Source organism: Platalea leucorodia (assembly GCF_965183815.1).
Source record: "Platalea leucorodia genome assembly, chromosome: 4".
Lineage (NCBI taxonomy): Eukaryota > Metazoa > Chordata > Aves > Pelecaniformes > Threskiornithidae > Platalea > Platalea leucorodia.
This window is the reverse complement of record NC_138826.1, coordinates 11,376,537-11,402,637: the sequence shown is the minus strand read 5'-3', so window position 1 is coordinate 11,402,637 and position 26,101 is coordinate 11,376,537. Positions and strand designations below refer to the sequence as shown.

Below are 26,101 nucleotides of genomic sequence, written 5' to 3'. Positions count from 1 at the left end.
GAATCTCTAGAATTCTAAGTAACTTCTACACATAAGAAAAAAAAAAAATCTAGCACTTAACGTTGCAAGTATACAGAGTGTCTGAAAACCGAGATAACATCAGCTCTCTTCAGTGTTTTGTAACAAAACAAAAACCAAAGTCAGGCCATGTTTAAAATTGCCACTAATTACTAGGTATGGCACACTGTCTATTGCACTCCTATGCAAATTAAGAATATCTTTAGTATCTGGAGCCTTAGTTACCAGTGTAATTTCAATCATCTATGCAAACTCATATGAGTTGGGTATTCTCAAAGACTTGTATTTGTTTAAGTAAAAAAACCATTGAAATAGTTTGGGCAGAATGCAGATAGAGTTGTGATGGTCTAATGACATAAGCAACACAAAATCTGTTAAAAGGCATTAAGAAGCCTGACTTCCAGTTGTGGGAAGCCGACAGAGTGAGAAGCTTTTCTTTCTCAGGAAAGGCCTAAAGCCAGCACAGCAGAAACGCTGCAGCCTCACCCCAGCATCACCCACTTTAGCACTTGCATGAGCACCCAGTTCATACTCAGTATGTATCCCCTAAACCGGACTGACTGATCTTGTAACATCTTGCCAAGGAAACGAGGTAGTGTCAAGAGTGCGGCAAGTTAATTCATGTCTTATCTTAGGCCAAACATCTTTTGGATGAACTGTTCTGATGGAACTATGTTCATTCAAATGTTCAGGCATTTCCTTGAAGCAAATGGGAACGCTATCTTCCTTTTTCAAACAATGTTGAACCTCTCGATACCCATTACCATTCAACTGTATTTACAGTGAACGTATCAGAACTGTGACACCTGAAGAAAGCATAAATTCTCTTTAAAGTAACAAAGGCCATTAAAAGCAGAAAAAAAATTTGACATGTGGACAATTAATGCAACTACTTACCAAAGATACAGTGAATTCATTAGAAAGCAAGTAACACAAGCTGGCAGCTTTTCGGACTAGGTGCTCTTGACTAATCAAACTGGGAGAAGCACCACTGGTACCATTTCTGTACCTCCTACTCTGAACAGCACGGAGACTGCAGGCTAGAGCAGAAACAAACATAAACTATGTTTATTTTTCTAAATAGCTTTATAGCAAAGGAAACTTAAAACTTTTAGGCCTAGAAATAGACAAAAGCAGTCAAACATTACACATGCAATTGAAGAATAAATACAGAATTCACCACTATTCCACTTGTGTCCAATTAATGTCAGACTGAAACAGTATCTTATGAAAATATTAGGGACCAAAGCACAAGTTTTGCCATGTTGGCTCAAAACTCTGATAATGCCTTGCCTAAGGCTATGACCAATACATTAATACTTCCAAGAAAGGTAAAGGACTATGAGAAAAATGAGTGAAACATTCTACAAACCAAAACCAAGTTTACTTTAAAATTGCTTTTGTTAGAGTAAACATGGGCTGAAGCAGGGAGGGAAGAAATATATGTAAGTAAACTACATGCAAAATGGGGAGTGGGGGTGGGTGTGCAGATACTTTGACTTCATGGGTCACAAGAAAGTCTTTCCTTGGCAAACCCCAACACATACCAATAATGGCCTCTTTAATAAATACGTGAAGTACTCCATTGCTGTAGAAGTTGAGTTCAAAGACAGCAGGTATCGTTGTGCTGGGAGTGATGAAGAACTCATTGTTTCGGCTAGTGTTTGTGATATTTACACAGTTCCCCAACAAGTGGATGGCATGCATGACAACATCATCTGAGTTCCCTGAAAATCCCAAGTCAAAGTCACGGGCTAAGACCTCCTCCTTCATGGAAAAGAAATCTTCTACCAACCTGGAAAGATCAGTTCCCTGGAAACAAAATCATAATCATAAAGTGAAGCAATTTTTTTTTGTATGGGAGTTCATCCGTAAACCACATAACGATTCTATGATTCTATACAAGGTTAAGGTTGGAAAGGACCTTTAAGATCATCAAGTCCAACTGTTAACCTAGTACTGCCAAGTCCACCACTAAACCATGTCCCTAAGCACCACATCTACACAGCTTTTAAATACCTCCAGGGATGGAGACTCAACCACTTCCCTGGGCAGCCTGTTCCAGTGCCTGACTACTCTTTCAGTGAAGAAATGTTTCCTAATATCCAATCTAAACCTCCCCTGGCGCAGCTTGAGGCCATTTCCTCTTGTCCTGTTGCTTGTTACTAGGGAGAAGAGACCGACCCCCACCTCGCTACAGCCTCCTTTCAGGCAGTTGTAGAGAGCGATAAGGTCTCCCCTCAGCCTCCTCTTCTCCAGGCTAAACAATCCCAGTTCCCTCAGCCACTCCTCATAAGACTTGTGCTCCAGACCCTTCACCAGCTTTGTCGCCCTTCTTTGGACACGGTCCATCACCTCAGTGTCCTTCTTGTAGTGAGGGGCCCAAAACTGAACACAATATTTGAGGCGCGGCCTAGCATATAGGTGCGGCCTGTGTATACAGCAAACACATAAACAAGCCATTAATTTTCAAAAATCCAAAGCACAACAGTACTATTAGAAAACCATGTTTTCACAGAGATATTGCTAAAATAGTCCACAGGTTTTGAATTACAAGCAATTATATTTTAAAGCCATGCAGCTACTTTGAGAATCCAAGTTTTTTGTTTGCTTCTTGGTTTATTTCACAACCTGCAGAGACCCGAGTTGTTCTTTAAGAACATGTTAGAGATATCATATTTCCATTACCTATGCTATAAAATGAATGACCAATTATCTGGGAATACTGTAATTAGCAGAACTTCTCTTCAATTGTTTGGGGACCTGAGGAAAAGTTTTTCCTCAAGCACTTCTTTTCCTTGTTTTTTGTCAAGATGGTTTCAGATCACATTGTAAAATGCTTCTTTGATCCCATTATTTTAGGGAATTGGAAAGACTGGGCTCACAGGAATAGCGATACTGTCTTCAACGAGGATGATTACATATCTGACCAATATTTTTCAATTTGTTCTCGATTTATGTGCAATAAAAGTTTCAGATTAGAGGCAGAAGGCATTTCATAAAAAATGCTAAACACACTTGTAGGAGAAAAAGAATTTCTTCCATGCCTCATGCACCAGACTTCAGTTAAACATTAGGATCATTTTGCCATCATGGTATAATATTCTAGTACCAAGGAATAGCAAAACCCATTTGAAAATTAACAGAAGAGTTTCTAGGATATTCAATAGCGAATGTGTTTAAGATGTAAAAAACAATCTTAATACAATGAACCAAAACAATGTATTCTTTTAAAAAAGCATAACTACATTTTGAATTACAAAAATCTATTTCCACGTGAGTATTTATTACCATCCCATCAACAATGGCTTGTCTTCAAGCATCCACTACACTAACTAAAATACTGCACTCAAGATTACCTGAAATCCACTTTAATTTAAATGCATCTTTCTTCTTTTATTAGTATCATACAATAGTAAACTGCGTACTATTTTTTTAATTAACAAGGCCAAAGTAATGTTTGGCTATTCAAGCAGCACGGAAGCCTTACCTGCCTGTGTCTGTACAGCAGCAAACAGGCAACGATGTGGGTAGACATCACAGCACAGGACTTGTTAGCAGCTAGACATAAACAAGATAAACTCGTTATGCACCCTGAGAAGTTCAGAACATCATTCCAACTGAAAGAGCACCCATTGTTTAAAAAAAAAAAAAAAAAAAAAAATAAAAATAGTGATACTGGCACAGAACCCTACCTTCTGAATGAAATACAAAGTGTATTATGTCTATACAGTAACAATATTAATCAAATTAAATTAACTTGAACTAAGAAGGCTGAGTAAAGCTTAAATGTCTACTAAGCTAAGTATCGTTTTGTATGCATCTCCTATACCACAAATCACAGATCTATTGAATGAAGCATACACCACATAAACTATAAAATCTGGCAACACTGGTCCATGCACCTAGATGAGTTCACCTGAGGACTACCTTAAATAATGCCATTAAAACACTGCAATAATTTCCTACATGAAATGATAAGAAATCGGTGTATCAATATGACAATCAAACACTTCAGAGTACAGCAAGTTCAGTATACCAGTCCAAGGAATACAAAAGTTACCAAAACAGAATAAAAACCTTGTACTTAATCAGAGAGTTTATTAAACTTTGAAGAGGAGGGAGGGAGGCAAGGGATGGAGAATTGTCAAGAAAGCATTTGAAGTCATGAAATGATCACCTGAATGGAGGGAATTGGGAAGTATGACATTACCAAACAATAAGTTACTTCATGCAATCAACAAAACAGGTAACTGATAGTGATACTATAACACTTACTGAACAAAATATGCTCAGCCAAGTTGGATATCAGCTCTCTTCTGAAGGGTTCACTAGTGATATCCCTGGAGTTGGGCAGTGAGGCCTCTGTACCTTCATCCACAGTATCATTAGGTCTGAATACGGAACAAAAATTCACATTATGACATTCAGATTTTGATCAAAATGTAAAATAACCTAGACTGATTTTTTTTAATACACTAACTGAACGACAGCGCAAAAAACCACTATGCAGTCTGGTAAGGGCACAAAAATGTTATGTGAGACAAGCTCCACAAAAAATTTAATATCTACCAACTTTTCCAGATTATTTCTTCACACTAAAGAACAATCCAAGAAAAGACTACCAAAAGAAAAATTGCAATACAGAATGTTTACCTTGTCCTATGGCTATTCCTGACTTTGCCATTACATCATTTGCACCCCACAGCTCTTTTCCCTTCAATGAATATGGACAACAGTAGATTAAGCAAACATGCCTTGAAAGGTAGTTTCCAGCCCAGCCTCTCTACAAACTAGAAATGGTCTTTCTGTATGGACCTAAAACTTTCTAAAGATAAATGACTGACTTTGTCTCTTCTAGGACCACACAAGTTTGTACAAGTCAAGCTAAGACCTCAACTAAAATGGACATCTGTGTAACAAATGCAGATCTAGGCCTTAAGCACAGTTTTGCATTTCTGAGTGACAGTCACCTCCTTGAGCAAGGGGTACTCACTCACAAGTCCTATTTGCTTTGGAATTATACCAAAACCCACCTGAAATGTTTGTGAGGTTTAAAACCAAATCTTTCATTTTTCATTGTGTGTCATTTTTTCCCCTAAGTTATTCTCTAAAATTTAAAATTAAACCAAGAGAGGTCACTAAAATTTAAAAAAGAAAAAAGCCTTCTCAAGCTTATTTAAACAGATCTCCCCAGAAAAAATGCAACTCTCATAATAAATTGCACAGTTACAATTGTCTATGTTTTTAGTTTTTCTATACACAATTATATTACCTTTGGGGAGTTCAAGCACAGCTTGGAATGTAATGCAGAACACTAAAAAGACAAACAAACAAACAAATCCCAATCTGTTCTCCCTTTCCCCAACACGCAAAAAAATCTCTACCTCGATGGAAGTATAGCTGGTAACAAAGCTTGTTCCAAAGAAAGAGGAGCAGGCACAGGTTTTTGGCTTTGGCTGTTTACATATTCCTGTTAAGAGAACATTTGTTATTTTTTGTACTTTTTCCACCTTATTCCTATATTCAACTGATAATATTATTATATGAAAACGGCAATTATTCAAAAATGCAACAGTGATTAAAAATAGCTCACACTAAAAGAGCAGTAGTAAGGTCACAGAATTTAAAGGTTTGCAACATTTTATTCACTTTTGATTTTATTTTATGAAAAGGCAAACTTTCCACAGCAAGGAATCAGTACTTCATAAAAAATATTGCAATAATAACAACACATAACCCCTATCAGCACCCTGCTGGGAACAACTCCTTTGAGACTAGCTTCTCCATCATTAAATTAATGAGAACTGCCTTCATTAACATGAATGAGAGCAAAGTCTAACACCCTTTCAGAACCAACATGGAGTCTGTAATTATTGCTTGCTGCTGCTTTCCTCCAACGCCAGGATAGGGAACTTCTCCATAGGTAAACACCAGTGTAGCAACTCCAGTTGCAAGACCCCTTGCAGTGCTCCAAACTAAAGCACCCAGGAAGCAGGCAGGGTACGGCATGCTTGGAATTCTTGAATCCCAAATTTCTCAAAAGCCAAACACCTCTCCTTACAGGTTAGCATTTACTTACTCTGTTTTCAGGACACTCTGTTCTTTCAGTTTCTATAAAGACTGATGTGGGAAACTAAAGAGCCACTTAACCTGCTGGTCAGGAAAACAGTTCCCTCCCAGGAAAGCTGCTTGAAAGACTTTCACAGCCAGCTCACTCTCTTCTGCTTCTAAGCCTCTGCTCACAGAACTGCAGATGCCCAGAATTAACCCCCAAAGCTCCTCTCCTTTAGAAAAACCTGCAGTGACATAACTACATCAATTTAAAAATACAGTTACACTTCTGCAAATCTTGGTTAAGGCATACTTAAAACAATTTATTCCATTTATTGCCTTTCGGGAGTACAGAAATAAATACACATACAAATGGCACCTGACAGCGGTTGCTAGGAAGGTATACAGTAATCAGCATTTCACTAGATTAAGAGGACAGATAACCTTCTTTTCCTTATACTGATCCAAGAACAATTGTTAACTCCCTACCAAGAACAGCCTGGAAGTGACCCAAGCCTTCTCCTTTGGAAGTGAATTAATACGTTTCCCTACTACGCTAATTATAATGCAGTGCAGACAGTCACAATAATTTCATGCTGCGGTAACTGAGCCCTCCAAAGCTCTCCAACCTACTGCTTTTCTGGGAGAAGTAGGGCAGAAAGAAGAACACCTAATTAATTTGAATAATGTTCTAGTAGGTTGTTGTTACAGTAGTTAATCTTATTAAAGTCACACTAAAAATAAGGCATACTGTAGCCGAACACAGATTAGTGAAATGTAGATAAATTAAGTATAGTATTAGCAGATTCTGCAAGGAGATCAGAGAAAATTTAAAAAGTGAAGGCAGCTAGTACTGCACCACCCCATTCCCTGAGAAACTACACAACAGTATTCGGTGAACTAGTATAGAGTAATAACTGTAAACTAATAATAAAACCGTCATGTTCAAAGAATATCCAGATTTTTGTGATCTATGATCCATGATATTTTTATAGCTACTAATTTGCTCAGCAGTTTTAAATATCCAGCGAGATAAATGCCATTCCTCAACAACAGTGTAAACCATTCAATTACTCAAACTGCAGAACAGTATTCAGTTTCCTTCAACTCCAAATGTCTTGACAACTTAAACATGGTACAAGGATAATTTTAAAGACTGTTTGTTGAAACAAACTAAACCAAGAACCCCAGTGAGAATACTATTTCAAACCTAACACAACCCTTTATATCAATTCTGAGACTATTTCAGCTTAACACAAACATGTCTGAAGACTCATGCCTTCAGCAAACCAGGGATACTTTTGTCCCACTAGAATGGACTTCAGTAGATAATGCTAGCGATGATAACCCACAAAGAGAAAAATCAAAATAAATGCGTCCCACTATTGAAATACCAAAAACGTCAAACCTTCAAATGGATCTTCAAAATATCAAACTTACTTTTAAGGAAAATGGTTGTGCAAAATCTACTCTGACACACCCATAATTCTTCCGCAGCATTCTGAAGACTCCTCTAGCTATACTCCAAAGACTTTCATTCTTCTTAGGCTTGCCCTGGAAAACATGGGTGGTTATTTTGTTGTTTTTCCAATTTGCAATTAAAAGGTTATGTTTAAAATTAAAATGCATGCAACAGCAGACAAAACAAGACCTAATCTTTTGACGCACCTTATAACTTTAAGTAAATCTAGAGAACTATTGTTTTCCATACATATCCACTTGACTATATAATTTGTTATGTCATAAATTTGCATTTAGAAGTATGTCACCCATACCTCAGCACTCCCTGTCAAGAGAGGTTTCGTGATTCATGGCTCTATGCTCTTCAACATTACCACCAAGTACACGTGACAGAGGACTACTAGCACATAATTTAACTATGTAACACATTTTCCTGCACATAAACAGAAAATCCCGAAGGCAAAACAAGTGGTTCAATTGCTCTTACCAGCTGTTCACTGTTATAGTGACCTTCAATTATGCGATCATAGGAGATTCCCACAGGTATAATTAGGACATCAGGAGTAGCATTTGAGAAGAGAGCATCCACAACCACAGATAAAAGGCCTGCTCTAGCTCCAGATGTCTTTCCACTTCGAGACCGTGTGCCTTCCAAGAATATTTCTAAAAACTGCTGCTGTCTCAACAATTCTTCTATGTGCTGAATACAAAAAGATTGGAAAAGAGGAAAAAACAAATATCTAATTATACTGGCAAATTCACATTTGAAATATATTGTCACCAACCATTTCCTTTTAAAAACATTGGAAGATCATGAGTTGGCATAAATACTTGCGAAAAAAACAAAAGCAATAATTAATGCTTGACACAAACCCAGACCAAACTGCAGCTGAACTTGTGTGAATGTACAAGCAGTATAATGCCATTTGTTCAAGAACAGCATCTCTAGCAACAGTTGATCTAGCTGATTTGCATACGTACCTCCTTTTGGTTCCTCAGTACATCCCATCTTCCAAGATGCAAACAGAGCTACTATACTGAATGGCACAAAGGATTACATCAACCCATCATAAACAGAGACTTCCATTAAGTTAACAAAATCATTGTAGATATGCCCCAGTACAAAAGAAATCAGAGAAACAAGGCTTAAGTTTAACATTAATTCAGACAGCATTAATTCCACTTTCTTTAATAAGGATTACGCAAGATGAAAATTTGCTCATCCTCAAAGGTGCTGGCCATTCAATTCTCTTTTATTCTACACATCCAAGACTTCATACAAAAATGTAGCCTTTTTTTGCAGCATGAAACCTAAGACAAATTCAAAGCAGTACAAAACATCCCCAGACTGACTGAACTCACTTTCCCACTTGCCACTTGATTGAAATGCTTCCTACAGAAACGAAGACAAGAAATACATACCACATAGAGCAAAGCTCTGTAGAGAAAGTCCTTACGACCATCAGGACTCTGATCTAGCTTTCGACGAATGAAAAATCCTCCTAGCTTGCGGATCAATGTGCTACATAAAGAAGAATTAAACTCATTGATTTTAGTTTGCAGGAAACTACTACGTGTCCAGTACAAAATTCCTAGGATGCAACAGGAACTGAAATTACTGAAATTCTCAAAGACTAAAATGTATCACACTTTTTACACATGATGGGACCACACAAATATTCCTCTATTTAACTCATGAAACAGGCTTCTCTACACTGTCTTTCCATTTCACTCCCTTGACAGACCACTTACCCTCTGCAGTGACCCCAACCGGGAGACTACTGTACATTGGGATGTTGGTGACCCACGTAACGGTTAACCTGAGCTGGCCGCAGTCTGTGCTGTGCTGCATGGCCTTCATGCCCGTGTCGTGCTGCACAAGCCCCTTGGCGGCAGGATCCGCTCAGCCAGCTAATTTTAACAGAGCAGCCTGCAAGCAGCTCCCACTTGGCACCAGCAATTATGCCACCCGCGTGGCCTTGCCTTTATCTAACAGTGCAGCAAGAAGTTCTCATGAGAACATCCTTTCTACTTGACAGAAGAAATGATGAATAGAGTTCTTTTCGTGTAAGAAAATCCTATACTAGCTCGAATGACCAAAATGTGGTAACCCTTTCTGTGGGCAGGGTCCGCACGGTGTGCCGCGTACGCATCAGAGGCCTGCTGGATGCTGCACAACTCGGGGTTCTCAGCAACTAAAGGGATGTTAGATCACCTATGCTAGTCTCTCTTTCTTTATACTGCTAGCCCTAATAAACAGCATTTTAATTGATACTTTGAATGCCTTTCTTACTGGGATCATCACAGACCAGCACTGGTGCAAAACACCCTGTAAGTCAAGGTATCCCCCTTCTTTCCTCACCGCTTCCAGCAAGATCCAGTGGCTTTTCAGAAATCAGTTATCCCCAAATTTTGTCTCACTGGCAAAATACTACCTAAAAGACCTTCTTATGTTCTTCAGCCACCAGAAATATAATTTAAACTGGAGTACTTGCCCGGAAAGTATTATTCACTCCGTACTGTCGCTGCCTATTAGCCAGCTCATTAACCTTCATGAAGAAGACCTGAACATTCACTCTTCTTCACATACTTATCTTTCCTTAGTCACCTACCCACTTTGAGAGTCCTAGAAGGGAATATCTTTCCTTACCCTACTTAGGTTATGACAGAATTTCTCAGAAGGATTTCGTTACGCTCTCTCTTTGAGCATGTAATAGGAACCAAAGAAATTCTACATGATGGCCCAATAATACTCAGATTATCTTAAACCTGGACATAAGATATAGTGTGCAATAGGTCACCCAATGATCACCCGACCTCAGTCTTTTTCAAATAAGAAGAGGTTATTACCTGAAGATGGGGATGTTCAGATTGTTCCCTGCAGCAATGTAGGGTGCTTTGATGTTATGGCAGAAAAGAATGAATGTAAGGAGCAGGTAGTCAATGTGGGATTTGTGAACAGGCAAGAAGATAAGAGGCAAATTCATCTATGATGGAGAAAGAAGGAAAAAAAGAGAGAAGACAGTCGGTAAGAACTGTGGAATATTACTCCTCTTCTAAAAACCATCACTGAGATTGCTAGCATCATATTATCGGAACTGATGGTATTTTTCAGTTACCATCATTCAGTTTGTTTACTTCTGGTTTTCACTCAGCTGTGACAACGAGAACATTTTAGTCAACTGTACTACTTAATTTTCACGGACTGTAGTTTTTAGTTGTATGCATGAAACAATGATTAATATTGCCAGTTTCTTCAGACTCACAGTATTGAGACAACAATCAAACAATTAAAGGGATGTGGCCAAATCGCCAGTGTCACCCAAGTACGGCTATTTGTTTCTGTTAGATATCAGCAAGAATCTATGAATAGTGGGGTTCCCAAACACTGTAATCAAAAGATAACACAAAATATTAGGAACCTTTTTTTTGTTTATTTATCTAATCCATCTTTCTAAGGCAAACTCTGCAAAAAGAACCAATTCCTTTGAGTGTAAAGAAAATAGTAGAATTTAAGAGTTATTTTGACAAATTTCAATAACTATCGAAGGACTGGGAACAGATTGCTAGTAAGAAATAGGAAAATTTTATTTCTTAAAAGATTTTTATTCCAAATAAGGTAAGAGTGAAAAATCCTAAATAGACCTACTAATTTATTACTGGCTGCCTCAGCACAAAAAAAGAAATACTGCTGGATGCAGGTTATCCAAGATAATCATTCAGCCCGACAGTTAAAATTTGATCCTGAAACAAAGGTAAAACCAGAGTTCACATAGTATTTTAGGTTACACAACTCAAAGACCATTATATTTAATTAAAAACACTATTTCACAGATATGAGACACATCTATCTACAACCTGATATCATACAGACTTAGCAGGACTCCCCTAAAAAGAAAAAGTGCTGTAAACATTAATAGAAACTACATCAGAAATCTGCCTTACCAGATTCTTCCCCACCCTCCCTTACCTCTGTTGCCGCTTTGACCATTTCTATTTGACCTCTGTGGATCTGAATATTCCAGAAAAAGCTGTTAAACAACTTCAGTAACACCCAGCCAGTCAACCTGAAGGAAGAACAAACACAACTCAGAAAGTTTCATTCATTGCTGCCTCCGTTTTATATTGCTTCTATATGACTAAATGTAAAGCCATAAAATCTGATTACATCATATTCAAACAAAATTACTATAAAATCCAATTGCTTAACAAGTTTTTGCCTGTCAGCTAAGCCATGGTTAGTAACCACATTTCAGTCTCCTGCAATTATGACACAAAACTTGTTATTGTCAACCTCATTGGAGGCTGTTCAAAGGGCAGAGACCACTTTACATATCGGGCAAGTTAATGGAGGTCCAATAACCAGTTTTAATAACTAAGCTAGTTAGGTGACACGTTAGGTGACAGCATGTATCTGGTCTTGTGAGAGAATTTAATACAGTTACAAAAAAATACAGGGTTTGCATCACAAAAGTCTAGGAACGTGACAGAGACAAATTCATCCTTAGTAGTCAAGGTAGACACCACAGTAGAAGATTTTATGTAAGATAAGATTCTCTCCGAGATATTTATAACTACAGGTTATGATACTCAATGGGCTACTGGAAAAAAGATGTTTCACAGTCTAAGATGCTGCAGCTAGCTGCTCTTGCCCGTATCAGCCTGAAACAACAAAGGATACTAATATTGGCCTAAGCATTAGCACCAAGCCTAGTTTCAGCAGAAAATAGAAAAAAAGGTCTGTGTTTAATCTTATCATAAGATTTGTCCCTTGAAAAGGTAGAGGGTTTCTGTTGCATCTGAAAATTAAGAATAACTACCATTTCAATACTTAACATTAGAAAAGGGATTTTTATTAATAATGTATTATTTTTTAGAATAATTGTTCATTATTTATGAATAATGTGCTACAAGCTCTGCTGGTATAATACAAAGAGAGCTTGGCCATCCTTCTACCTATTGACAATACTGATGAGCCATTTTTCTTACCTGATCAAAGCAGGTGACACATTTGCTACCATTTCCTGGAGAATTTTCCTAGCTTTTTTCTTCACTTTGTTGATAGCTTTAGGATCCGTCTGAGCAAAACTACCTGGAGCACTTGGTTCAGAAGCTTCATCTACAATGGCCTTCTGGACTCTAGCATTAAAAAGCAAAACTTATGAGACAGTCCAACAACAGAAGAGTTCAAGACACAGACAACAACTGCTGGGAATGAGCTATATATTACTACAGAAGTAACTTGCAGGCATGAAAGAACATGCACACTGAAGTATTGTGCACACCAAATGCATTAAATTTAATTCAGTAGTTTTCTAAGCTCTGATGAAATAGGTGGATGATGGATGAACATGCTCGAAGTTGACCACCTAAAACTGTATGTACGCAGTTCACAGGTACTGATATTAAGTGATTGCCAATTTTCGGAAATGTTTAATAAGGTTAGAAATGCAGAAAGAACAACTGAAATCTCCTCTTTGTTAATATTTTCTTTTTCCTGCCATAGCAATGTCACTTACCTCATCACACAGATTTATGCAGTTGCTATTTTGCACTTCTGCAATATCTTCCCCCTTGAATTCCCAGTTTTACAAAGTGTAGCTAAATTTTATAAGGGCTATTTTCCCCATTTGAAACATAACTAAGAGAGATTAAGTGGTTTAACACACCGTAATTGTGGCAAAACACGGTCTGCCTTACTTTTCAAAAGCAACACTATCATCTCCAGATGGGACTCAAACATTAAAAATTCAGGAGACTTAGGAATGTTAATATAGGCAATGTGTGGCCTCTGACAGAAGTAGACTGAAGGAGTGGGCACGCGGTTGAATTTCTTTGTGCCCAGGGAAAACTGACACCTTAATAGCTAATCAGGGGCAACATGTGCCATTTAAAATGCTGTATATGAAACAGAAAACAAGCTCCACAAAATAAAGGGTGGGTATTTTATTCGATAGCCTTTTTCCAGTTTTGCCTCATGCTCTTGGTGTACACTCAGGGTACTCTGAAATGCTGCTTTCCTATTAGTTCTGAAACACTGACAATTTCTGATGACTGCAGTATGACTTCAGTGGTAATGATTTACATGAATTAGATAAACAAACGTTTGAAGAGTTCCCATGTAGCAATTTTATTTTTCTGTGTACTGTCTGCTGTGCACCCACTATGCATCATTCATTTGGAGATTTATAATTCTTAATCTCCCCTCTTTTATTATTCAAACAGAAATTGCAAGCTACAGTCCTGAAGGGCTGTGCTGAAGATACTGTATCTTCTAATATTTTAAATAGGCAGGTTTTGAAAATCAGACATTTCCAAATTCTTGAATTGTATTATAGCGTATCAGTCACGCAAAAAATACTTTATTTTGCATTGTCTTACCTGCTGTTATTCAGCACATTCTCTGTCAGATTCTTGGCAAACATACCCTTATGAACATCCCTCTCTTGCACAAAAAGGACATAACAAAGGCGTCTTGCAAGCCACCCTCTGTACCTACAAAAATATCAAGGGTATTTGAGTGTTACCCTCAAAATATTTCACTGCCAAAAAAATTAATTCTAAAAATACCTAAAAATACAAGTAAGAAGCAAAAGAAAGTTTTATGAAGGGCTGCCTAAAAGCTTCTGTATCTTCTAGTAAATTATCAATCTGTTAACGGTACAGATGAAATAACTGATGTGTAGCACAAAATATCTGAGACAACTGAAGTCTGCATTACTGCAATTCAGTGTGATACTGGCCTTAAAACATACATAGTATCACAGGAAAGTAGCTATGAACCAGCATATACATTTTGTCTGTCTGCTGGAACTGCCTCCCCAGCTCAGCAAGGACAAAACAAGATGTAGTGCCCATTTCCAATTCAGTGACTTTCCACCGAGGAATGTAAATGCCCAGCTAAGAGGTTTGTCAACTTCTTCAAGAAACACTGAGCCCTCTTGAGAAGGCTGCTCACATTGTATGCACAGGGTAAACTCCCACAGGCACTTTTGAAAATATGTCCGCGTTACCCACTGACATTAAAAACACTTTTTTGGTAACCTTTTCTTCCTTTCCAGTGTTTTTAAACACCCAGTCCTACGTGCCTCCTATGGACCTTCTCCTTGCAAAGTTTTAACAGAAGTAGAACCACTAAATAATCAGTAAATCTCTCTACCATTCAAGCATTTACGTAAGGCAACTTAGCTTATGTGGTCAGTCTCTGCCTTTTAAATTAACCCTGTCTGCTACTCTCTGGATCCTACAAGCACGTTATTTTGAACAGTTTTCCTAACATCACAGAAGATGCCTATGACACGGGAAGGGATAAAATCCAGTCTCCAGCAGTGACTATTCATTATTGTTTTCTTTGCTCACAGTTCCCTACCTCACACACCAGCTCAGGACTGGACAAACTATGACTCATGTGGGTCACTCCACAAACCAGAGCTGGGATCCCCTAACAGCAGAGTGGATGTGATGGGGCAGAACTAACAGTTGGAAGAAGAAATTAAACTCTGGCCATTCCTAAGACTGGAGCACTTGGTATTATTCAAAAACCCTGTCCTGAGGATAATGCAATGCATCACTGATGCTCCAGCGAGTGTCCCAAATGGAACTGGGGGTGGCAATACTCATGCTGGTTTCCATGCGGGAGTACCGCCAAGGACTCACTCCCTGTTACCACCTGAGTTACTGATCTTGGCTGTTAAACCTTCCTACCACATTTCAGTAAATTTATACATGTGTTAAAACCAGCTAGGAAAGATGAGAAGGGACTTTTACACTGTAAAAGGCCAAACCACCTGAGCGCACAGGCCACTTGCACTATAATTAAGATGAGTGCACATGGACAAGCCATTGGCGCAGTCTGACACATAATGGTTATACAAATATTCAGACCATCTCAAAGGGCAAAGAATTTTGCTATTCATGCTGTCAGGGAAGTAGACTGGTGACTCTGTTCTAATTGCTTTTCCATTTTCCCCTTCCCATCAGAGTTTGAGAGCCTTATTGATCTTTCTAAAAAGCAAAGTTAAGGATACGCTTCTTTCTGACAACAGTTTTGGTAACTATGAACATATCATCACAACAGCATGCAGCTATTGCAGGGATCTGTCAGGGATAAAGGCTTCTACATTCATTTTACACCTTAGATAGGGCATAGTATAATTAGAAAAAAAATCTGTTTTCTAACTGTGTAGCAATGACAGAAGACAAAAACCACACAGAATAGATGCAGTCAAGATATATTATAAAACTAACATATTCACACCTCAGAAAAAGGCCATGGTAATGTCTCAATACAAGTACAGTACGGTAGCAGTTAAAAGAGAATCCTTCTTGCTTTCTAAGGCCAAGAAACTGTGACTGTGTAACCCCATGGGACCTCAGAACTTCATTAAAACTGTCAATTGTCAGACTATAATGACATTCTGAGCTAAAGGCATTTTATTTCAGAATAATTCATTAACCCATATTTTGTTGCCCTTATATCTCTAATTTAAGTAACTCTGAGCGTTCAAAACCATTCAAGCATTAGACTTTTGAAACTAATTTAAAAATAAAAAAAGTTAAAAACTATTTCTGTTATTTTTCTGTATTCTAAACTACAAGCTCGACTCTTAAAAAAGCATAATTAATTCAAATTGAAGAAAGAACAGACTCTAACATTAGCTTCCTCCCTCTCAAGCACAGCACAATGCTGCCTTTCTTCTACTCAGACACTTTGGCTCATTTCTTTCAGGCTGCTGGCCTCTCTTTGTTTGCTCTGACTCTACAACAAACACGGCAGGATCTGCTTATGCTAATGACTACTGTAAAAACCTTAGGAAGCATTATTAACTTTCCAAAGAACAGAATAAAGATTTTTGTGTACTTCCAGTGTCTTCATCCGAGAACACAAGATATATTTCCAATAACACAAAGATACATCATCATTTTTAGGTCATATACACCATCCTTCAGGAGCTGCACTCTGCCACTGAGGCAGAGGAGAGACAGTCTAGCAAGACATGTTCAGATTTAATTGTCATTACTGATAATAGTCAATGCCTAAATTGTGAGCCAGATCTACTCAGTAAATTAAAATGCAGCCTGAAGTCATTCTTAAGCATGAGAATAAAACAGCTCGTCTCATCATTATGCTATGGATGCTGCCATTTGCACTATAGGAGAAAGGATTTAAACATGCTGTGTTTTTTGTGAAACAGGTTTGACCCTTACATTCCTTGCCTATAACCCTAAAGGACTTTGCCCAGCACCCAGGTACACACAGCCAGATTTAACAAGTACATTACCTTCCTGAAGTCAGCATCAATTCCTGCATTTTAGGACATCAATATTCACTCAGACTGAACTATCCTAGAAATTTCCCTGCCATAAGATCAGAACATACTGCATTTTAAAAGCAAAAAAAAAAAATTTGCTACATTACCTAGTATGTGTTTCATTGATATATATGACATTACGTAGACCCAAAGAAGGAATACTAGCATTGAAGAAGTTATCCTGTAAAAACAAGGGAGAAGAAGAAAAAAAAAAAAAAAAAAAAAAAAGAAGAAGAGATTGGTGGACTGTTTTGCTACATAAGAATAGTTGTGTCTTTACATTCATCACAGCATTTAAGATAATGCAATGGTTTTCACCTCTATTATAAAACAAAGGCCAAAGCAGAGAAGTGCTGAACTTGCTTATGAAGTACACACAAACTGTTCTGAAATGAAAATGAAATTCAGAAAGTCACTATTCCCAACTCCAATATTTTCAAAGTATTCTCTAGGCTTCACTGCATACAGAAATGGTTGCATTCTTCAAGCCAGAATATTTTATCATATTACGATGTAATATAAACCAGGACATGTCACAATACAGAACTCATCTTTGAGACAGAACTTTATTAAGCCACTTTATTATTGGGATGAGTTTGGGAGCAGTTCCGCTTTCGATAAAGAAATATTCCCTGGCAGGAAGACCTAAACTTTTATCTTCCATAATCCTAGTAAGTACCTTGACCAAAAGGCTGGTTTCTTTCTGCACAAATAATGTTTAATTATAAAACTGGTACCATGTCAGGAGTGAATTACAGGTAAAACCACTGGTACTGTGCATGTCAAGAAAGGCAAAAACAGGGCAGTGAAGGAGAAAGATGGTTACCAGCAACACCATAGCTGCAGAACAGCCTCACTACCAATTTTGCAATGGGAGTCAGATAAGAGTCTCATTTGTTTGTATTTTGTTTAGGACACACCATTTGCCACAAATTAAAATATGCGAGTGTCCCATGTCATTTGCAAATCAGGTAGAAATTACATGCTACAGTGGGACTACACAGTCTTTCACTCCACGTTAAAGCGTAACTGCATAGTACATACAATCAACAAGTTGTTGCTCTAGGTTCTTAAGAGGAAACTTCAAGGTAATACTAATTTCTTTGACTATTCACTGGTAATTTTTTGCAGATCTAAATGATCTTAGATGAAACGTTCTGGCAAAGAGAAGTGAAATGACTTGTTCTTGGTCTCCCAAAAAATCAGCAACAAAGTTAAGTACCACTGAACACCCAAGTCCACTCCAGTGCTCTAACTGTTAGGTAATAACCTTGCTTTGTGAAATTCATCCTCCAGCTGTAATGCCACATGTTACCTTTTCCTTATTTAACTTTTCCCCAATCCTATGTCAAGATGTGGTTCTGCGAGACCAAGCGAGCTGATACAGCACCTCCCTGCTGCCGCGAGAGAGAAAAGCCCAGCTCCCACCACCGCATTCTACCCTTTCCCACTAAGGACTATCCCCCACCTCCTAACTTACACCACCTCTAGCATTCATCACACTCCTTAACGAGCCAATTTCATTCAGGCAAGGTAGAAGACTAAGACAGCCAGACTAAACGAATAAATAAAGCAGGCAGTTTTCTGCTTGGTTAGTGAACTTGATCGGCCCCCAGGAGAGCAGGAAGGAACAGAAGAGGGAGAAGCAAGACTTCCCACTCCCCACACTGGCAAGGTGTTAGTTAGGCCAACACACTTAAGGAATTCTGTCTCACTCACCCATCTCTTTTCCTTCAAAGAATTAACAAAACAGGCAGCTCAAAAAGGGTGAAATATCTAGAGTCTAATGAGAGAATCTGGTTTGTTATCATCTGCTGCAAGGATGGTATTTTCTCCTTGTGGCAGAAGGCAATAAGGGGCTTAATCAGGTCATACCCCTTTCCTAAGTGGGATCTCAGGACAGGTAATTCGTTCCTTCTTAAATGGACAAAATACAGAACAAGATTTTTCTTCCTAAAACGTAATTCCCAACTTGAGAGGAACAGCCTAATTACTAACAGACTAATTATTAAATGTATAAAAGCCTAAGCTGTAGATTCCTACACACCTTTTTACAAGTCAAAACACTTAAACTGAGATTACTTCTAACGGACACTTATCTAATTGCTTGTCTTGTTGCCCGTATCATACGTAGCCTTCACAGCACATCTGGATTTCTACCCCATGTTTGTATGTCATTGCTACAGTTTTCTATTCTGGCACAGGAATAGAGTGAAATAACAACTTTTCCTTGGTCAAAGAAACGAGTAAATTTTCACTCTAGCCAATCATGGAGCTCAGTGCAGGTGTAACTGAGTGCAATTTAAAGCCCATTGTGCACACATAGTCAAATTACATGATGAACTGGTTGCAAACTATATTATGCTGTTTATCAGCATTTTGCATCTCCACCTTATGGAAAGCCTGCCCAATGCAGTTCAATAAAGTTAACATTTTAAATCAGCTTGCGTAAACCCTCTAGAGCCACCATCTTGACACTGTTCCCAGCAGACAAATATCCCCACTATCCTAACTGGCACTCCTTGTTTTTAGGCTGGGCTGAGAAGCCAGGAATCAGCCAGGTGTGGAAAACCAACCTGTCTTCTCAAGCACAGGATTGATCTCTTCAAGTTTGAAGGAAAGCATATTGCTTACTTTCAAAACTGTATTTATTCTGTGGATAGAGAATTAAGTGTCCTAAAAGTAAGCCTTAACACTTTCATATGCACCAAATTCCCATTTTTCATCTAGCAGGGCAGGGTTTTTTTCCATATAATTTCCTAGTGCTAATTCTGAAGAGCTGGAGAGTTTTGTGCACGGAATAAGTCTGTACTGAAAAGCGGGAGACAAAACATCACAATAGGTCTGTCTCATCCATTAATTCCACGACAAAGAAAATATAACCACAAACAAAGGTGAAAAACTATATTCCTTTATGAAGTAAGAACATTGTGACCTTAATTCTGATAGTAAGAAAACTACTGAAACTTCATTACGCTGCAACTATGCGTTATTGTCAAACATAATCCAGTCCATAATCTTCTTACCCGGCTCTGGGGGGTGCATACGTAGCAACATCGTCCCACAAACGGTCTTTTTCTGCTCAACAGAGTCTCTTTCCATTTTAAAGTGGCAGATCGGAAGAGAGTGGGCCTAGAGTTACACTCTCCCTGCAGAACAAAAGACCACTGTGTAAATATCCAGAAATGTATGTTTTACTGGGTATGTGAAAACTTTGAGTAAGAAGAGTTGCCAGACACCAAAAAAAAAAAATACTCCCCCAAAATTACATAAAACTAACACAAATTTTTCTAAGATTTTTCTAAAATAAATTACATTATCTCCAGATGATGTGATTTAAAGAAATAAAAGCAAAATCACAGTGTTGTACTTATGTGTCTTAAGTACTGCAGCACTTGCTGACACACAAAATTTTAAAATAAATAATAACTCTAATAGGAAACAGCAAGGAAACTGATAGCCGAGAAAATTGGAAGAAATTAACAGTAAATTACACTCTCAATAAGGTAAGGGTGCTCACAATACGAGCAATATATTTTAAGCTTTAACTGGACACCACCCTGTAAAATTGCAAGAACACTGAATGCGTGCAAGATATTAACTCTGTGGACTCTGCAGGCTCTTTTTCAGCAGTTTCACACAAAGTGATACAAAAAAGGAACCACTGTGCCTTCTCCGATGCTACCCTGTCTTTCTGAAGATTACAGAACCAAAAAATCCAAAGTAACTGCATTCACAGAACACATTCTCTATGTTGGGACATAATGAAAATATACTTAACTACAATTTTTACAAAGACATTGATTGTTCCCATTAAAGTCTACTGAATTATTGCTTGCCTGAGAATAAGCACTGGATTGCCATTTTCTGAATCATATATTCCAAGTTTTTAATAAAAGGGAAGTTACAGAAACAAACCAAAACAAAACTAAAACATTGTTTAAAATGGCACATTTAAATGGCAGAGAAGCAGGGTAGATCCAATACCTTAAACCACCATAAGGGTTGGAAAACACAATTCATCATGTACTCAGCTAGAAAGTCAGCCCAGTGAGAAACAACCAGAAAGTCAAAAGCAACTCTGAAGATGCCTAAAAACTAAAATGTGCATATATCACATTTGGCAAGCAGTATGAATTGGCAATTATTCCATGGCTAAGTCTTCCATCTGAAATAAATAAACATCAAGATGCTAAGCGTGGCCCAATCCCTTCTCTATCACCTTCCATAATGCTAACTCCAAAATTAACCAACTTTGTAACAGTACTGTCTTAGAATCATAGAAACGTTTAGGTTGGAAAAGACCTTTAAGATCATCAAGTCCAACCATTAACCTAGCACTGCCAAGTCCACCACTAAACCATGTTCTCAAGCACCACGTCTACCTGTCTCTTAAATACCTCCAGGGATGGGGACTCAACCACTTCCCTGGGCAGCCTGTTCCAATGCTTGACCACCCTTTCAGTGAAGAAATGTTTCCTAATATCCAACCTAAACCTCCCCTGGTGCAGCTTGAGGCCATTTCCTCTTGTCCTATCACTTGTTACTTGGGAGGAGAGACCGACCCCCACCTCACTACAGCCTCCTTTCAGGTAGTTGTAGAGAGCAATAAGGTCTCCCCTCAGCCTCCTCTTCTCCAGGCTAAACAACCCCAGCTCCCTCAGCCACTCCTCATAAGACTTGTGCTCCAGACCCTTCACCAGCTTCATTGCCCTTCTCTGGTCACGCTCCAGCACCTCAGTGTCCTTCCTGTAGTGAGGGGCCCAAAACTGAACACAGTACTCGAGGTGTGGCCTCACCAGTGCTGAGAACATGGGGACGATCACATCCCTGGTCCTGCTGCTAGTCTTCCTTCTGCTTGCCTCCAAGCCCTGACTGAACTCACCACTTTCTTACAAAACCTCCTTCCTATCTCTTTTGTCTTACCTGCCTTTATCCCACTCTCTCACAGATCCCTTGGTTACCGCAGCCTGCTGTCTGATGTAATTTATATCTAGCTATATAGAAAAGCCAGCTGCCAGGACATCTGTCCTTTCCTTCAACTCTGACCATGTCTCCAACTCTTCTTCTGTATCAAGTTCAAACTCCTCCTCTCCACAGCAGTTTCTAATTCTTCCTGACCCATGCTTCTAAACCAACCAGTACCAGCCCAGTCCCTGTGTGACTCTTTTTGCTCTACCCAGCCCTCTCTGCTCACTGCCCTCTTTGTCTCCTCCAAATCCCAAGACTCACTCAACAGAGGACACAGACTTTTAATAGGCTCCTTATTTATATCCACCAAATTTTCTCTGCCTCCTGTATTGCATGAAAAGCTCCAGCTACAACGGCTACAGGACGATGCATCTTTAGTTTCACACTCCTTTTCACTTGTGCATTTCAAACTACATCCTTTAGAACAGCAAGGAGCTTTCTATTTGACTTTCCGTTTGACCTCAGTCTACTCCAGAATGGGATTCTACACATTTACTGCTATACCAAATTATTAGTAACATCACACCAGAAGACTGTAAGACTATCAATAGGTTTGATAGGGTTTTTCTTCTCTAGCAGCATTAGTCTTTGGCACAGCATTGAACTGTTGGTTCCTACTCACATTTCAAGTTAAATTAAAACCAAACTGTATCATGCATGAGAGAGGTGATCTTGCATGAGAGAGGTGATCTTGTATGAGAGAGGTGATCTTCAGTCTTTGTAATAATAAAAAAAAAAAGTCCACCTTCAACTTGAAGAAAAATTAAGATAAACATGGCCAGTAATATTCACCATTTTTACTTACCCATTCTTCACTGGCATGCTTACATCTACTGATACTGCACTCTGCTGAGGTGGACAAATAGGAAACATCTATTGTTCCAAGGGACAAAGTAGTTTCATCCATGACACAGGAGTTGAACTGAAGATCAGAAGCTGCAAAATAATAACATACACACACATATATATACACACACACATACACAGAAACACATATACACCGCATAATTTCAGTGATGGGTATCCAGTAATAAATTAGCAAACTGGTATTTTTGCACTCTTCAGTAAAAGTTAGGTTCTGAACAAGTTTCATTGCAGTCAAAAATCCCCATGTTTTTAATATGATAAAAAACCTAGCATATTCAATTTCCATAAACACAGCACACCTGTATGTTTTTCTCTCCCTGCTCTTCTTCCCATTACAGATCAGTATAGTCCCTTTATGCTTTTCCACTGTTCTTCACTGCATGTTTTAAACCGTTCAGCCACAAGGATGCACATTTCAGCCACTTTCAAAAGTTTACTATTCTCTTGCACTCCATGACCTCACTCTTTCATCATTTGCTTCTCAAGGACACCTATTATCTACAAAAAAATCTCATTAATTTTCTCTCCCAATCCTATCTCACAGTATATTTTATGTGTCTGATCTAGCTGTAGTCAAACCAGTTTGCAAATTCCTCGGAGGAAGGAGTGCTCTACACAAAAGTGCACCCCGAAATCTGAACGTGCTGCTGACATACGTGACATTAGGGGCTTGCGGGATTAAAAAGCAGTAAAGAAGTCTAAACTTGCATTGTTATTTTAAAATGGAAGTTATACAGTTCATATAATAAGCACAGTAAATAAAAAAAATAATAAAAAATAATAAAAAAGCAGGCCAAACATAGCAAAACAACTTAGTGTTGTACTGCATATCTGCAGAAGACTACAAATCAAACCGCGTTGTTATGGACAGCCATCAGAATAGGAATCCCGGCATTTTCCTATAACAAAACTGTGAAGTGGCGATACTGCCTCTTTCACCACAAAGAAACTCACTACAGCCAAGCTGCGAGCCATCAGGAACGAGACTGTTCCCACCCTGTATGCTAACATCTGCCAGAGCAAGGCCGAAAACTTTAGCCCAACATTGTGTCTTTCTTACCGTCCTCCCCAAGCAGACACAGACCTCTCCTGCAAGACCTCCCCGTACAGAGCTCTCAATCCGAACTGGAGTCTGAGCTAGTATATCCACGCACATACTTATCGTTACACAGCCCAAGTACATAAGTTACCCTTTTTTCTTTGCTGGCTCTTACGCCCAATTTACCTTTTTTTTTTTTATTAGCGGTCAGCCAAATTAGTATCTAAACCACCCAATAAATAAAAAGAAAAGGCTCACGAACATCTCAAGGGTGAAAGCAAAACGCGTCCTCCAATTGTGCTCAAGGTGACCTTGGCTGCACCGGCACAGAGAAAGGATGAACTTTAAAAAAATACGTAACGAAAAGCCTGTTTGAGCAACAGCAACTTTATACGTACCCCTAGCGAAACCTGCCCTGCCGAGCGCCCGCTCCGCGCCGCGGCGCTCAGGCTGCTGCCCCGCCGGCGCACGCCATCCTCCCGGCTGGCAGCGGGCTCCCGCCTCCCGCCGCCTCGCAAGACCGGCTATAAATAAAACCACGGCGCCTGAGCGCGGGTATCGGGTGCGGAGCGTCCCCGGGCAACGCCGGCGCCGCTGAGGAGGGGCCGCTCCCCGGTGCCCCCGGCAGGGACGGGCGGGCACCGGCCGCCGGCAGGGCCCAGCGCCTCCGGAGCCCCCAGGCTCCCCGCGCCCCCCTGCTCCCCGCTCGGCTCCGCGGCAGCCGCGGGGACCGGCAGCACCACCGCTCCCCCCTCAGCGGGCTCCGTGACACGCACCCTCCGCAGCCGGCCCGGCCGCTCCTCCGCCGCGCCGCGCCGCGCAGCCCACCCGCCCCGGCTCCGCGCTCCGCCGCCGGCTGCTGGCGCCGGCCCGCCCCCGCCCGCCACGCGGCGGCCCCTCGGCCTGCCCTGCCCTGCCCCGCCCCGCCCCGCCGCCGGGGGCGGCGGCAGCACCCCCGCGCCCGGTCCCGCTCCGCTTCCGTCCGCCCCGCCGGCCCCTACCCGCCCCGCCGGCTCCGCAGCGGCCGCTGCCCCCCTGCCCGTCCGCCCGCCGGGCCGCGCGGCGGCGCCGGGCCTGACGCGACTTCCTGAGCGCCCGTCGCCATGGTGCGGGCCCGCCGCCTGCCGCCCAGCCCCGCGGCCGCCTGCCCCGCGCCCCGGCCCGCCGGCTGCAGGCCCGCGGCCCCGCCGCTGCCCGCCCGCTCCTCGGCGGCGCCTCTGCACCCCCGCGCACCCGCTGTGGTGCCCGACCCCGGGCCGGCACCGGCGTTGCACCGCAGCCCAGCGCGGCCTCTGCCCCTCGGTGCCGGCTGTCGGCCTCTGCAGCCACCGCAGAAGCAGGGGCATCGTTAAAGAGCCGTGCCCACCAGCGGGCCGCCTCCCCCGCCCTCTCCTCCTGGCGACAGACGTGACTAACAGTTATTCTGCTCTCACATCAGAGCTGCTGAAAAGAAAAACACTGGAAAAGTTATGTAAAATCGTGTTTATATGAGTTTGCAGCAACGGAGCTGCAACCGAGCTGCTGTAGAAATGAAGAATTGCAGAAAATCCGGGACGGGTATCGATCTGCCTACCTGGCCTTGCGGCAGTGCCAGTTTGCCTTTTACTGAGGGCAAAAGTAAATGTTGATTGAGATTGCTGCATATAAACAAACATGGGCTGAGGGTATTTTTTGGCTTTGGCAGTCTTGGGCTATTTAAAGGTAGTCGTTCTGTGGCTTGAGTCACAGACCTACGGAAAGGCTAGCACCTACGTTCCTTCTTCGAATGTCCAAGTCTTCACAGTTATTCAAAACAGTGCAACACAGGAATAAAGTGACAAGACATCATTTTATGCTAATGTAAATATTCTGCTTACAAATTGAAGTAACCCAAGGAGGTATCCTCCTGCTAGAGGTCTCACTTCTAGATGTCGTTTTTAATTTATTACAAAGGAGAACTGTTAAGTAAGAGTTACAAATTGCTTTTCAACCATAAAAGAAAATGCATGAGATTTGATAAGCAAAACCCGAACTGCTACATGCATGTGTGAGTTGCCCTGCTTCCCACAACTGAGGGCCTCCCGGGGAATGTCGCAGGGGTATTAGAGCTGATAGTTTACGAAGAGCGTTCTGCAGTTTATGGGTTGGAAGAGATTTTAGATCTGAATTTTCCTCCATTTAGCAAGAAAAGATACTCTATTTTGTTGCAAGGTGGACTTTGGAATATAAGACATCTACTTGTCAAATCACAAAAATACAATAAGATGTGATCTAGTGAAACGTACAACTCGTACAGAAGTTGGTATTTCTGCGTAACGGGCAGTGCAGCGCTTGTGCACGGTGCATAGCAAAGTACCGTTTTCTAGGGCATTGTGTTTTGTATAGAGAAAGGACAATGTCT

At 40.4% G+C, this 26,101-nt stretch overlaps 1 protein-coding gene across 1 annotated transcript in view; it reads right to left on the bottom strand.

The window, feature by feature from the left end:
* Positions 1-22,725, bottom strand: part of GPAM (glycerol-3-phosphate acyltransferase, mitochondrial) — a gene marked incomplete at its 3' end in the record, with an annotated part of 28,555 nt that extends 5,830 nt beyond the window's left edge. The window contains exons 1-15 of the mRNA XM_082308957.1: positions 22,621-22,725; positions 19,871-19,993; positions 16,952-17,025; positions 13,915-14,028; positions 12,523-12,672; positions 11,504-11,600; positions 10,384-10,520; positions 8,956-9,055; positions 8,021-8,233; positions 7,513-7,626; positions 5,406-5,491; positions 4,297-4,412; positions 3,509-3,579; positions 1,566-1,830; positions 916-1,058 (exon numbers count right to left, since the gene is read on the bottom strand). Coding sequence (XP_082165083.1) covers positions 916-1,058; positions 1,566-1,830; positions 3,509-3,579; positions 4,297-4,412; positions 5,406-5,491; positions 7,513-7,626; positions 8,021-8,233; positions 8,956-9,055; positions 10,384-10,520; positions 11,504-11,600; positions 12,523-12,672; positions 13,915-14,028; positions 16,952-17,025; positions 19,871-19,993; positions 22,621-22,722 — 1,905 coding nt within the window. The 5' untranslated portion in view covers positions 22,723-22,725. The remainder of the gene's footprint in view (positions 1-915; positions 1,059-1,565; positions 1,831-3,508; positions 3,580-4,296; positions 4,413-5,405; positions 5,492-7,512; positions 7,627-8,020; positions 8,234-8,955; positions 9,056-10,383; positions 10,521-11,503; positions 11,601-12,522; positions 12,673-13,914; positions 14,029-16,951; positions 17,026-19,870; positions 19,994-22,620) is intronic.
* Between the last annotated feature and the right edge of the window lie 3,376 nt (positions 22,726-26,101).